Raw genomic sequence first — 15,685 nt, 5'->3', positions numbered from 1 at the left:
AAAAATTTCAAAGGTTTCCTAGTGTCATCTAATCTCAAAGGGCAAGTTCCTGTGAGGAAAGCAATTTGGAAACCTTAAAGCATTCATGAGAATGTGAATATTTATTGTTCAGAATCTAACTTTGACATTCAAAGTCCTCTATAACTTTGTACCTTATGAATTTTCAGTCTTATTTCACCTTGGCTCACTGCTTTGCTATGCTCCAATCAAACTGGATTGCTAATCCTTTTCTCTCTGCCCTTATCTTTTCTCACACTGTCCCTTATGCCTGGGATCCCTATTTCTCTCCCATTGCACCTATTAACCTCAGGTCCAGCTCAGGTGCCATTACAGGGCAGAGGATTCAAATCTCCCAGAAGCTTTGTCTAATTTTCACAAATAGAAATGACATTTTCTTTGTTGTCTCTCACACCATTCTGTTTGTGCTTCTCTGCACGAGAAGAACTGAAGATATGGCATAGACAAGTCTAAGAAGACTAAATAATATGTTCAAATATCTGAAGGCAACCATAATATAGAAGAAGGATTAGCCTAGTTTGGTTTGTTCTCAATGGAAAGAAAGCAGTAACAGGTGAGATTCTAGCTCTACATAAGGAAAAACTATCCAGAACTGTCCAGAAGTCTGTGCATCATGCAGTATCACAGAGCTGGATTTGGGGTCAGGAAGATCCAAATTCAAATGCTAACTCAACCCCTTACAAGCTGTGTGACCTTAAGTTAAGTCTCAGTTTCTTTATCTGTAAAATATGCATGATAGCACCTACCTCCCAGGGTGGATATAAGGATCAAGTGAGATTTCTGCAAAGCACTTTGCACACCACTGGCAAATAGCAGATGCTATATGAAAGCCAGCTATTGTTTTCATCATTATCACGATGTTTATTATTATCAGATTAGACTGCTTGCATGAGTAGTGAGTACCTCACCATTAAAACTTTTTAAGCAGAATTTAAAGGGCCACTTGTTTGATATCCAGAGGGTAGATATCCAAACACAGATTAACTGAGATGACATCTGAGGTACCTCCAAAATTTGAGATTCTGTGATTATTATGTTATCTTATTTATTAATTCATTAAACAAGCACTTTTAAATGCCTACTTTATGGTAGGAGCTGTAGAAGGTACCTGGAATACAAAGACCTTATTAAATTTAATGAAAGCTTGTTAAATGAGTGACAAAACAATAGTCTGTCCTCGTGGAGCTTATATTCAATTATAGATCTATAACTTTTATATTCTATTTCTAGTAGTAGAACAGTCACTTCTGTGTTGTTGTATTTATTTTGTTATAAGATATATAAAGGCAGAGTTAAAGTCTAGTTTGTTTTCATACCCCCCAGATTTTTTACCTCAGGGTTACACACACACACACACACACACACACACACACACACTCTATTTAATGTCTGATGAATGAAAAGGGGAAAAATTTAAATAAATTAACAAAATTCTAGGCCATATTGATACAAATCAAATTATCCTGAGAAATATTTTCTTCCAAAATAAACAAACCCAATTCAAATGCAGGGTTTGTTACCTCTCTTCATAGGTAGAGGGCAAAAATTTGTGTTACAGGCTCTGACTGCTGATGGTTTTTGGTGAACCAGGCAGCTGGCTGTAGGCCGTCCTTGCTGGAGACACTGCACTGTTCGGGTCTGTAGGCCACCTCCACATGTCACTGTGCACTGCAGGAAGAGAAAAAACCATGGAGAGTGGGTAGAAATCAAATAATGATTTCTTAGATGATTAGTAGGAGAATGATAAGGAAAAGGAGACAAAGAAGAGGGAAAAGGAAGAGGAAGAAGAGGAGGAGAAAGAGGAAGAGAAGAAAAAGGAGGAGGTGAAAAAAGAGGAGAATGAAGAGGGGAATAAGAAGTAGAGAAAGAAAAGAGAAGGAAGAAGAGGAAAAGGAAGAGAAGGAGAAGGAAGAGGAGGAGGAAGAAGAGGGGAAGTAAGAAGAGAAAATTTCTGAAATGCTTAAAACATCAAAATTGAAAACACTCATTGAAGATAAAAACTTAAGAGTTGAAAAGGCAGTGTTGTGGGCCATTATACTGATGGAAAGTGGGAGACTTAAGTTAACTTCTTGAACTCCTTCAATATTGGGCAGGATTGTTCTGGGCAAAAAAGTTATGGTGCAAATTCAGGGCAGTTTGAATTAACTTTGTCCTCAGACCTAGTTGTGTGGCCCTTTAGGCAAATAGGATATAAAGGCTCTAAAACTCTGGCAATGAGTTCTAGACACTCCAGGGAATTTCCTTTTCCATTGCTCTTCACCTCCTTACCAGAGCCTTTATCTGCTTTTATCTCCATGTGTCCTGTTTTTTAAATGCCTTGGGAACTGCTTTTACCTGAGGGCAATTGAATTTGTTTTTATTAAATGGATTATTTATTTAAACCTTCTGAGCCATCTGTGATTGGAAATATTAAACCATAAGGACAGGCCCTTAGAACATGGAATGTCAGAAATGGTAGGTAAGACTTTTAGAACATAAAACATAACATTTCAGAGCTAGAAGGCAGGCTCTTAAAACATAAAACTGTTTGAGTTTTACAGGCTTTTAGAATAGAAATTTATAATCCATAATATAAATGGGTAGGACCCTAGAGATCATCTAATTCAACCCTTTCCTTTTATAGAGAAACTGGGGTGCCAACAAGGGAAGTTAATTGTTCAATGTTAGGACTTATTTATTTTTGTACACCCCAGAATTGCTTTGTACATTTCTCTTCCTATCCTATCATTATACTTTAATAAAGTGATGATCTCTTGAAGGACTAAGAAAGAGAAGGAAAAGAAGAATAAATAAGGATGCATTTATTTATTTATTAGTTTTGAAAGAATTTTTTTAAAAGTTTAATTCATTGTATCAATTTAGTTACATTAACAAATTACACTTTACTCATAAAATAATACTTTACACTTCCATTTGAATATTAAGGAGAAGTTGTACAATAGCTGGACAATTCTGTTAGATTACTCTTATTCCAAACACAGAATGTTTTTCAAAGATTTATAATCAATTCCACAAGCAGTGTAGCTTAACAAAAAGAACACAGGATTTAGATCCAAAAGACCTGAATTATGTGACCCCAGGCAAGTTATTTTTCCAAGAGTTACAATTTTTCTATTAGTAAGATGAGGTATTTAGACTAGATGATTTCTGTCTATTCTAAACCTAAATGAAAGGATCAAAATTTAAATGTCTTGGCCAAATGCATTATGTCTATTGTCTAGAGGGATGGATGCCCCAAATATGACTTATAGATGCTAAGCAGCACCAAAGCTGTTCTCAGGAATGTAGAGACAAATGCAGGCACAACTAGTAATTAATCACATGGAATTAAAAATTTTCAGGTAATCCTTGCACATGTAACAGCCTGACTTCTCACTGAGAAAAAAAGCAGGAATGCCTCAAAACCCAGTAGGTGATGAGATGCCCAGAATCTAATTTTTAAAAAAATTATTTTAATAGCTTTTTATATTTTCCATATAGGCAAAAATGGTTTTCAACATCCACTTTTGCAAAACCTTGTGCTCCAAAATTTTCTCTCTCCTTCCCCCACAATCCTCTTCTACAGAGAGCAAACAATCCAATATAGACTAAACATGTGCGATTCTTCTAAACATTTCCATATTCATCATGTTGTACAAGAAAAATTAAATCAAAAGTTGAAAAAAACAAAACAAAAAAAAACCCAAAAAACATGAGAAAGGGAAAAAAAAACAACAAGCAAACAAATGAACAAAAAGGTGGAAGTACTATGCTTTGATGCACATCTCTCTGAATGCAAATGGTGTTTTCCATCCCAAATGTATTGGAATTGCCTTGAATCACCTCATTATTGAAAAAAGTTAAATCCATCACAGTTAGTCACATGAGCTTTCATTTTCTTTTCTTTTCCTGAGCATGATAGCTTATTAATACGACACTGAACCTATTAATAAAGAGTTCTCTGCCCTGCCTTAATTTATAGCAAAAGATACTGAGTGAGAATCAACAGGAGTTTTTTTTTTCCATTTCTCCTTTTTTAAAATTTATTTTAATACATATTATTTTATGAATCATGTCAGGAAAAAAAGGAAAGCAAAAGGGAAAAACCATGAGTGAGAAAAAAAAAAAGAATAAACGAAATGAATACAGCATGTGTGGATTTGCATTCAACCTCCATTGTTCTTTTTCTTAAGACAGATGGCATTTTCTATCCAAAGTTCATTAGAATTGCCTTGGATCACTGAATCACTGAGAAGACCAAGCATTTCCTAGTTGATCATCATACATTCTTGCTGTTACTATGTATAATGCATTCCTGGTTCTGCTTGTTTCACTTAGCATAAGTTCACGTAAATCTTTCCAAGCCTTTCTAAAATCAGTTTGTTCATTATTTTTTATAGAACAATAACATTTCATTATCTTCATATACCACAACTTATTGAGCCATTCTCCAATTGATGGGCATCTACTCATTTTCCAATTCTTTGTTACAAAGAGCTACTACAAACATTGCTGCATATATATGAGTCCTTTTTCCTCTTTTATGATTTCCTTGGCATATAAATCTAGTTATGACACTGATGGGTCACAAAGTATGTGATTTTATAGCTCTAAGGGCATAGTTCCAAATTGCTCTCCAGAATGATTGGATCATTTCACAACTCCATCAACAATGCATTAGTGTCCCAGTTTTCTCACATCCCCTCCAACATTTATCATTATCTTTTCCTGTCATCTTAGCCAATCTGAGAGAGGTGAGGTGGGTAATTCAGAGTTGTTTTAATTTGCATTTTTTAATCAATAGTGATTTAGAGCATTTTTTCATATGACTATAGATGGCTTTAATTTTATCATCTGAAAATTGTCCTTTGACCATTTATCAACTGGGGAATGACTTATATTCTTATAAATTTGACACAATTCTTTATATACTTAGTATGTATCTAATTTATTCCACTGATCCACCACTCTACTTCTTAGCCAGTACCAAATTTTTTCACAGTTTAATTGCGATGGCAATGAACAAGTAGACCAATTCAGGCATAATTGTCATTTTTATTGTATTAGCTAAGTCTAACTATGAGCCTATCTATGATATTTTCCCAATTGTTTAGATCTGAATTTATTTGTGTGAGAAGTGTTTTGTAATTTTATTCTATAGTTGCTGGCTTTGTCTTGACAGGTAAACGGCCAAATATTTTATTTGGTCTAGTTATTTTAAATGGAATTTCTCTTTCTATCTTTTGCTGTTAGGCTTTGTTAGTAATAGACAGAAATGCTAATGATTTGTGTGGGTTTGTTTTATATCCTGCTATTTTGCTAAAGCTGTTAATTATTTCAAGTAGGTTTTGGACAATTTTCTAAGATTCTCTAAGTAAATCATATCATCTGCAAAGAATGATAGCTTTAAATACTTATTGCCTATTTTAATTCCTTTAATTTCTTTTTTATGGCTAAAGTCAGCATTTCTGCAATATTAAATAATAGTGGTGATAATGGGCATCCTTGTTTCACCCCTGGTCTTACTGGGAATGCATCCAGCTTCTTTCAATTACAAATAATGCTTGCTGTTGGTTTTAGACAGATACTGCTTATTATTTTAAGGAAAACTCCCTTTATCCCTATGTTCTCTAGTGTTTTTAATAGGAATGGGTGCTGTATTTTGTCAAAAGCTTGTTCTTCATCTCTTGAAATTATCATATGATTTTTTTGATTTTATTATTGATATGGTAGATTATGATAATAGTTTTCTGAATATTGAACCAGCCTTGCATTCTTGATATAAATCCCACTTGGTCATAGTTATTATCCTGCTGATAAGTTGCTGTAATCTTTTTGCTAATATTTTATTTTAAAATTGTGCATCAATATTTATTAGGGAGATTGGTCTGTAATTTTCTTTTTCTGTTTTGACTCTTCCTGTTTTAGTTATCAGTACCATATTTGTGTCATAGAAGGAATTTGGCTGGATTCCTTTCTTACTTATTTTCCCAAATGGTTTTCCTAGTATTGGAATTAATTGTTCTTTAAATAATCCATCTGGCCCTGGAATGAGCTCTCATTTTCAACTTCCTTCTACATAGAGCCACAGCTCTCTTGAAGACCTTTCTCGAATGTCAAAGGCTGGAGGTAGAGGCAATGGGAAGAGAGCTATGTGTACCAAAATCCAGCCCCAGCCCATTTTCTCAGAATAGTTTTGTCACATGGAACCAGTGGGTATTTCTAGAAGCAAGTGTAAGCTTGGTGATAGTCTTTCTCTGTCATTGTCAAGTATTCTCAATGTCATTCAGCACTGTCACTAGCTATAGAAGTTAAGCCATTATTTTATTCCTGAGCCACAGGATGCAGCGCTAAGTCTGTCTCCTCTTCATTTAAATTCTGGGATTAAACCAGATGTTCTCTAAAGTCCCATTCAGCTCTAATATTCTCTTATTCTAAGAACCCATTATCCCTGGTCTGGGAAACAGGAGAACTGTTATTGGATGCTGGGTTTTCTACTCATCAGTATTAAGTCAATTCCACTGTCTAAGTCTCAGAGTGCTCATTTATAAAATGAGACAGAGGGGTTAGAGCAGAAGTTCCCAACTTTTTCTGTACTATGGCCCACTTTGGCAGTCTGTTGAAGCCTATGGATCCCTTCTCAGAAGAACATTTTTAAGTTATTGAAAGAAATGTTAAAAGCTAGTGAAAATAAGGATGTATTTTCCCCCAATCCAAGTTTATAGACCACCTGAAACCTATCTGTAGACTACTTATGCATTAAGATATGGATAAGATAACTTCTAAGAACCCTTATAATGATTTATGAGAATCTCATCACAGCTCTCCTTTTTGCACATAGTAGGCACTTAATAAACTAAATAGCTCTTTCTGATATAGGCTTCTCCCAAATATACCCAATCTAGCTATATAGCCTTCCCCATAGAGCTGGTGTATGGTAAATGTGACCATTTCTGAGACAGGAATTTTCATCATTCTAAGATGGAAGAAAGAAATCCTTTGATAGGCTTCTAAATGTCCTTTACTATAAGCTAAATTTAACTGAGAAATCCTGAGGAAGTAAAAAGAGGCTTCGAGGGCTAACTTTGCCATAATTTGCTATATTACCTTCTAGGAGTTTCCTCCCCACTCTGAGCCTTAGGTTCCACATCCATAAAATGGGAATAATAATACTTATTGCTGGAATTTAAATCTATATTTATGTTTTAACATCAAGTACTCTACCCTTCCTGTTCCACCATGCTGCCCTTCCAGACAGCATATAAACAAGAATAATGCACTATTAGACAGAGAAAAGGTGATTTACCTGTTGCCAAGGGGAAGAATACCATCGGGCTACCAGTGGGGGCCTGAGGGCCACTGGGCAAGCTCCTTGGTGACAAGCCTCCTCCAGTTCTACCTCTGGTTTCTTGATGTGACGACATCTGCGCTCTGGGAAGGTCATCAGCTTTCCTGGAAGGCCTTTTTCACTGCACTGGATCACCCTTTTCTTTATGCCTGGACCACAGGATGCTGAGCACTACAGAACAAGAGGAAGTGATGAGAAAATATGTTCAACCCCCCCGGACTGGGAAAACTTGGTTTCACCAGGTGTTTGGTCAATTCAAGAAGGGAAAAGATACAGAAAATATTCTGCAGGAAGCCTTTCCTTATCCCTCTCAACTATTAATTAGTGTCCTGTCTCCCAAACTACCTTGCATTTATCCAATAATATTTATATATTTGTATATATATATATATTATATATATAACATAGAGACAGAGATATTTAGATAGATCTTTTTAAATATTACATGTATGTGGTATACATTTATTTTTTTAAAATAAATGAATCATAGAAGATTAATGTTTGAGCTAGACTAATCTTAGGAAAAAACGAATCCAACCTCATCACTTTTCAGATGAGGACAACAGGTTTTAAGAAAGGAGGTAATTTGCTCAGAATCAAATGCAATTAGTAAATAGTATATCTGGGGATAGAACCCAGATCTCCTAAATCCCAAACTAACATCTCTCCCATATTAACTCTATTCTATGTGACATGAGATCGGGCAGAATATATAAGCAAATATTGTAACAGCAAATGCAGGATTAGCTTGATCCTGATTGTTGGAAGATAAGAGAGAATAGCTTTCTGTCACTTATAGGGACAATAAGAAGGGAGGTGGAATTTGGGCCTCCAGATTTCCTTCAAAATCAAAAAGAAGTCCAAGACCCTACCTCACTCCAAGAGGAGACCACCCACTGAAGCCGGTCATTCCTGGGGCAGCGACCTAACACACAGCCCTCGTGGGCTTCTGGCTTCGGGGATGAGTCGCACATGTTGTCTGGTAGGACATCACCTTTGGCAGGGCTTTGGCAATAGATTTCCCGCTTCTTCACCCCTCGCCCACAGGTCTTGGAACACTTGGGAGAAAGAAGCACACCTCAGATTGAGGTTCTAGTGTATATGGGTTAAAATGTTTTCACAGTATATGTGTCCCACCAAAACCCCAAGTAAATTAGGAACCCCCCACCCAACAAAAGGCTCTTAATCAACAAATTCAATGCTCCTAACTGAATGATTGGTAGTGGTAGGGGTGTAACTCATTTTCTCTAGATTGAGATTTAAAATCAGCATTTCCAAGGATTCAAGACAACAGCAGAACCAGCCCTAAAATCTACCTCTTCTGATGCTCATTCCAGAGTTTGGGAGTCACTAGATTCAGGGCCCATGGGAAATGGCTGGGAAACATTTCTGAGACCTTGGGATTCTTAAAAAATTGACTGTTTTAAAACTAAAATGGGAATATCTTTAACAAGATCAAATCATCAGACATCAGTGCATGGGGAGGATTTCCCAGCCCACTCAGGGAGCTCCTGCAGCTTGGTCTCCTGCCCTTCCCCCAGAGGAATGAGAAGAATTCCAATCAAGGGATCTCTCAGGGTAGGACCAGTCCATGTTGGTGTCTACTTGCTGGCAAGAAGCCAATGGAAAATTGTTTTCTTTTTTCCTGAAGCACAAGCTTTGGTCCCTTCAGTGAAGGGAGCCTTGGCTAAGGGAGGGGGATGCCTAGTCTCCAGACCTGACTTTACTATTTATCAGCTGTGTAACCTGTTTTGAAGTCTTAGCATCCTCCTCTATAAATTGAGGTGCATGGATTGAATGATATCTAAGCTTTTTCCCAGTTCTTTGTATTCTATATTCTGTGTTATAATTGATGGCTGGCATTTCCACAGCTTGTAAGTGGTAAAATGCCTAAAGCCCTGAACATCCATTATAGAGTGACCTTTCTCCCTCCTGTATCCATGGCTTTTCAGGTGCTGTTCTCCATGGCCGGAATACTCTCACTCTTCACATCTTCCTCATAGCTCTCCTGATTTCCTTTAAGTTTTAGTTCAAATCTCACCTTCTGCAAGAGACCTTTTCATTCACTTTATCTTCCTCCTCATTCACAAGTAGTGCTTTTTTTCTGGGATCTGAAATTACCTTCCATTGACACTGTATATATCTTTTTATGTACATTTTTTTGCATGCTGCTTTTCCCTTAGAATATGGATCACTTGAAAATAAATGTTTTCCTTTGCCTATTGTTGTGTCCCCATCACTTAGCACAGTGCTGGTATATAGTAAGCTCTTAAAAATACTTCTTGTCTTGATTTGATTGTGCTCTATTTCTTTTCTTTTCTTTTTGCTTTGATTTCTATTCAGACATAATCAGTTCCTTCTTTGGGTATGAATAGGATTGTTCACCATAAGTCATTGAGAGTAGTCATGGATCATAGTACTGTTGAGAATAGCAATGTCATTCATAGCTGATCATGGCAAAAAATTGCTATTACTTTGTACACAGTACATTCCATTTTGTTTAAGTTCATGGAGGACTTTCCAGGTTTTTCTGAGAACATCCTGCTCATCATTTTTCCATTATTCCAATAATATTCCATAATAATCACATACTATAATTTACTCAGCCATTCCCCAATTGATGGGCATCCCCTCAATTTCCAATTTTTGCCCTGAATAGAGAGCTGCTACAAATGTTTTTGTACCCATTGGTCCTTTTCCTTTTTTAAGAAATCTCTTTTGGTATTCATTGTGCTCTATTTCTTAAAATTTCTTCCTGTTATGATAGTCTATGAGTCTGTGAGATTTAATAAGTCAAGAAGGAATAGATCATTAATAATTTTATGATGTCCAGGATTTTCAAAAGAATGCCTTTATTACCAATACCATAACCTGATGCTGCATTGAAATATAGCATATGTATGGTTCAGTTTTGTTGAAATATTCACAGATCCTATAAAGTTTGATTTAAATGTAGCAGAATTGGCTGACTTTATGCTGTACACCACTGTGGGGCCCTAGATACATATGAGGTTACCTGGTAAAGGAAAAGATATCCTGCACTGTCAGACAATCTGAGTTCTATTCATGGCTCATCACTGATACACTGTTTGACCTCAGCTCTCCCTTGTGTAAAGGGAGCAGGAGTAAGGATCACTGTGGTACAGCAAAAAGGGCACTGGCCTTGGAATCAGAAGACATGGCTCTCTCTCATACTTCTTACCTGTGTATCATGGAAAGTCATGTAACCTTTTTGGGCTGCTATTTCCCTCATCTCTAAAATGAGAGGGCTAGACCACCTGATATCTGAAGTCCCTTTTAAATCTATAATTGTGTGACTGGAAGATCTCCAAGAATTGTTCTAAGAAGCAGACTTGGGAATTTCCTTCCTCTTACTGGTGCAGGTAGATTCCTGACTTAGCTTTTTTTTTTTGAGTTGGGGCTGCAGTATCATCCACAGTTTGCTCTGAGCTAGTGATTCCCCTGTTCCTGACATTTCCCCCCACCCGAGTCCTCAGAAACATCAAAAAAACAAAACAAAACAAAACAAAACAAAAAAAACCAACTCATAAATTGGCTGCCGACTCCAGACAAGATATCTCCTCCTCCCTTCAACAAACAGCAACCTGATATGCCATCACCCCTCTCCCCTTTTCATCTTCCTCAAGTTCATACTCCATGTAACTTCCTGTGTGAGTTAAAAGACTTTCAATAAATCACAGAATTTAGCAATAAAAAAGATTATAGAGAATATCTCATCTCTTTCATTTTACAGATGAGGAAATTGATCCTCGAAGACAGGGTATGAGCCAATTATCATTTTAGTGAGGAATAGAGTTGAGATCCTAAACCTGATCCCCCATTCACACCAAATCAATTTATTTTTCAATACCATGGCGTCTTTTCCCAGACTTTAAGAACCAGGAGGAATATTAACTTTAACCTCTCCCTTACTTGGAGGAATGCCCTCAAGAAGAGGAAAGTGGTCTTTTAGTCAACTGATCAACTTCAGTTTTATCTTTGTATACAGAGTACATAGTTGGTGCTTATTACATGATGATGAGGAGGAGGAAGAGGAGGAGAAGGAGGAGGAGGACGTTGATGACGATAACCACTACTCTCTTCTCCAGTCAAGTTCAGTATGTCAACTACCATTAATTAACTACCTACTGTGTGTCAGGCATCAGGCTACATGCAGTGGAGATACAAAGAAAGGGCAAAAAAGTCAAATATTCCTCAACGATTTATCATGTATACTGATTTTGAACCCTCATCATACTCCTGATGCTCCTTTGGATATATCAAGTCCCAAATCAACTTCCCAAAATGAAGTGCCCAAAGCTGGACACAATTCTCCCTTCCATCTTTCCTTACTATTTCCTTGATGCTTCTGGTGATGGAGAAATATCAGGCAACCAATGCTTTATTTCTTACCTGAGACCAGGGCCCAGGGCTCCATTCTGGGGGACAGACATGGTTATTACAGACTTGCATCTGGGATGGGGTGCTCACTGGGCACCGAGAATGTACTACAACCTCTTCCTTTTGGAAACTTCTTTTTTGGACACACTGAATCAGTCGGCTTTGCTGGCCTCCCCCACAGGACCGGCTGCAGGAACTCCATTCACCGGGGGCCCAACTTGAAAGAGAAGAAGGCATTTGGATATTATGAAATGGAATCTATGAAAAGTCCCACAAAACTCACTTAGCAAGAATATTTAATTCAACAAACATGTATGACCAAAAAAGGTCAGACATTTAGCAACAACAAGCATGAACAAAGTGTTACAATGGCACCCAATGAATACTGCAAGATCCAGTGGAAGACCTCTCAAAGACTGAGTGGATCCTCCATAGCAGGAATTCTTAAACTGTAGTCGGTGAACTTTTAGTGAAAATATGCTTCTATTCTACATATGTGTATATATCTTTGTCTAATAGAATGCAAATTCCTTGGGATCAGGGATTTTTGTCTTTGTTATGTCAAAGTCTAGCACAGTAACTGACCCATAGTAAGTGCTTAATAAATCCTTGCTGGTTTACTGATTCCAGGGACTCCCCCATGACATTCATCAGGCCAGAAAAGAAAACAAAGAAGGTACATATTGGAGACTATGTTAGCAAGGGTTGAAGAATACCTGAAGATCAAGGGGGCAAAGGTTTGGAGGGACCTGGGTTCAAGTGCCATCTCTATCATGTAGGTATTTGTGGACTTGGACAAGTCACTTAGGCAGACTTTTCAGTATTTCAGATGAATCTCAGAGCTGGAGGGATTGCAGAAATCTTAGTTTAACCAGAAATCCCCTCAAATGTGTAAAGACCCCGGAGGAGGTTTGGCTGATGTGCTCCCATATTGCATAAACAACTTTTATCACCCTAAGATAAAGAGTCTCCCCTCAAGTCCTCCTCTGTTGCCTTGGCTCTCAAAAGCTATGTCAGTGAATCCTTAATTTCCTAATCTGCAATAAAAGGAGGGTGAACTAGAAGACCTTTAATCTCAAAATCCAGCTCAAAAGCCATGAGTTTATGGCTCAAAAATCAATTTGCACACAGTTGATTTATGGGATCAAGCCTCAAAAGGGACAAAGGTGAGATCATCAAGATGGTGTTGAATTAGGAGAACAATGAAGGGGTGTTGAGACTAGAAGCCATGGAGAGGATGAAAAATGGATTTAGGAGGCATACAACAGGGGAAGAGATGTCAGGAACAGTTTATCAGATAGGGAAATGTAAGAGTGTGAAGATGTCAAAATTATGGATAATGATGAGACTAAAGTGTGGCTACTCCTTTGTGTGACAAGGTAAAGAAAGTAAGTTCAAGGGTCAGGTAGGATGCTCTGAAAGTCTCTTTTAGCTCTAGATCCTTAAATAGAAAAAAAAAAACTGGGTGGGAGCAGGATTTAAAATAATTTCTTCATTGAGATTTTAATGCTGGTACAAATGAAACTGATATTAAAAATGAAAAAAAAGTTTCTGTATCTTTTAAACATACATTCTGAAGGCAACAGAAAAACAGATTTCCTCTGTGTCTCTCTGTTGTTACTTAAAATAAGTTTTAAAAAATCATCCTCTGAGTTTTTGGATTCCCAAAAGGGCTTTCCCCCTTTATACATGTAGATATGATGTGCAAGTATGATATATATACACACACATATATCCATTCCTGGAGCATATCTAAAAATGAGGATAACAGCATTTACTTCCCAGGATAGCTGTGCTCACAAAATGAGATAATGTTTGTAAGATGCTTTGCAAAGTTCAAAACACCATATAAATGCTATCTATTACTTAACTTCCCTTGCTTTAATCCTTTGATCATCAAGTAACTCTTTGATGCATAATTTGTGTTCCTATCTAGTACAAAGGGAAGGTCCTTGTCAAAGATTCAGCTGAGTTATTTTTTCACAATTGAATCAACATAATCATCTTTCGACATAAATTGGCCCCATATGAGTTTTGGTTTAACTCAGTTCAATTTAGGCACTGTTGTGCTAAGCTGTGCTGTTTAGAGATAGCAATGGCACAATCCCTGTACTCAAGGAGCATACATTCTGTAGCTGACTGGTGAAGGTTGTGGTAGTACAGTATGTCATGTATAGAGATAAATCAATACTAGGCAATTTTAGGAGCGGCTGAAGGAAGAGAAAAAGAAAAAGGAGTAGGGGTAGAGGGAAGGAAGAAACAAGAGAGAGACAGGGATAGAGATAGAGGAGAGAAGGGGAAGGAGGAAATGTTGAGCCTTGAAGGAAAATTAGGATGGAAAGAGTGCTAGACCTGGGTTTGAATTTCAGATTTATCATTGATTCAATGCGTGATCTTAGTTATAAACCACTTCAGCTTCTTCCTCTGTAAAATTCAGGGTTTGGATTTGCTACTTTAAAAAAAAAAAACCAAGAAAAACTCAGCCTTTTGAAGTCACTCAACTATAGGAATTTTTAAATGATAGTACACTACAGACCATGAAACCCAAACTGCAAATTATACAGTAGTAGGATACTCAGACTCCCCAGAAACACACCAGGGCTTGAGGTGGCACTTGGCCCAGGGGATAGGACCACATGCCTCTTTCAGCAGTTTGTCTGAATTGCCCTCAGCCACACTATTGGAGAACTCATGGAGAGTAATTCTTCCAGCCAAGTTGCTACATGACTTTCTCAGCTGACTGTATTTTGATAGAGTTGACAAAGATTCTTATAAGGCAGGGCTGTGTCCTTCACAGCTCTAAATGAATCCCTTTCTAAACAGATATCTAGAAATTAAGCTGGAAGAGCCTTGAGAATCTAATAAGTCATAACATGATATCTAAAATTGAAGCATATGGAACAAGCAATACCCTAATCCTTTTCCATACATACATACACACATATATACATATTAGGCCCACTTTCCCTTAAAGATAGGGAAACAATTCTTATGACTCAGATAATTGACATCATCTTATCATCTGAGTAAAAAGCAGTAATGAGGTTTCTAGATCATAGTGAACAACTTGAGCATTACTCTAATGAATCAACTTAAAGTTTCCTTAATATCTATCCTTGTGGAATAGCCTCCTCTTTCTAGGACCAAGTAAATCTTTTTGTTAAATATTGAATGGCCTATGACATATTCTATTTTGGTATCAAACCTAAATTATTGGGACTGATCTGAGACAGGACCAGCCCAGAATAGGCCCTTAGAATTTATATGTGTTTCTGAGGATAGAAGGGACTTGCCCAAGATCATACAGAAATTTAATGGCAAGTATGGGTTGGAATCAAGATCCTAACTCTGGATCCAGTGTTCTTTCCCTTCCACCATGCAACAATGATAGTTCTGAGTAACACTTACTATGCAGGGCAGGAAAAAACATTACACATTTGGGGTTCAGTCACAGGTTTGGTCTTCATACTACAGAAAGATGAATTCACTTGCTTCAGATGATCTTGTAAACAAATGCTCTTTACTATAATATGACCTAAAGAAACATTGAGAGTCAAAAAACAAAACAAAACAAAACAAGAAATATCAACATTTGTTTAACATGGGACATAGAACTGGAAGAGAATGTTGGATCATTTAGTTCCAATCTCTCATTTCTTGGATCAGGAAATTGAGGTACAGAGCAGTCAGGTAGTTCAGTGGATAGGGTGCTTCCTCGTTAAGAAGACAAATTCTATCTGTGTTCCCTTATGCAAGTCATTTAACCTCTGATAAACTCAGTTTCCTCAACTTTTAAATGGGAATAAAAACATCATCTACATAACAGGGCTGTTGTAAGGATCAAATGAGAAAATATTTATAAAGCACTTAGCATAGTTGCTAAAGCACTAGAGCACATAGTAGGTGCTATATAAATATATATTTCTTTTCCTCTTCCCC

General features: G+C 37.1%; 1 protein-coding gene across 1 annotated transcript in view; it reads right to left on the bottom strand.

Annotated features, from left to right (window-relative positions):
* Positions 1-15,685, bottom strand: part of ADAMTS18 (ADAM metallopeptidase with thrombospondin type 1 motif 18) — a 176,535-nt gene that overhangs the window by 6,665 nt on the left and 154,185 nt on the right. Inside the window, exons 17-21 of the mRNA XM_031949246.1 lie at positions 15,155-15,281; positions 11,759-11,963; positions 8,218-8,403; positions 7,304-7,516; positions 1,539-1,686 (exon numbers count right to left, since the gene is read on the bottom strand). Coding sequence (XP_031805106.1) covers positions 1,539-1,686; positions 7,304-7,516; positions 8,218-8,403; positions 11,759-11,963; positions 15,155-15,281 — 879 coding nt within the window. The remainder of the gene's footprint in view (positions 1-1,538; positions 1,687-7,303; positions 7,517-8,217; positions 8,404-11,758; positions 11,964-15,154; positions 15,282-15,685) is intronic.

Source organism: Sarcophilus harrisii, chromosome 2 (assembly GCF_902635505.1).
Source record: "Sarcophilus harrisii chromosome 2, mSarHar1.11, whole genome shotgun sequence".
NCBI classification, from domain to species: Eukaryota; Metazoa; Chordata; class Mammalia; order Dasyuromorphia; family Dasyuridae; genus Sarcophilus; species Sarcophilus harrisii.
Note: the sequence above shows the minus strand (reverse complement) of the source record. Positions and strands in the feature narration are given on the sequence as shown.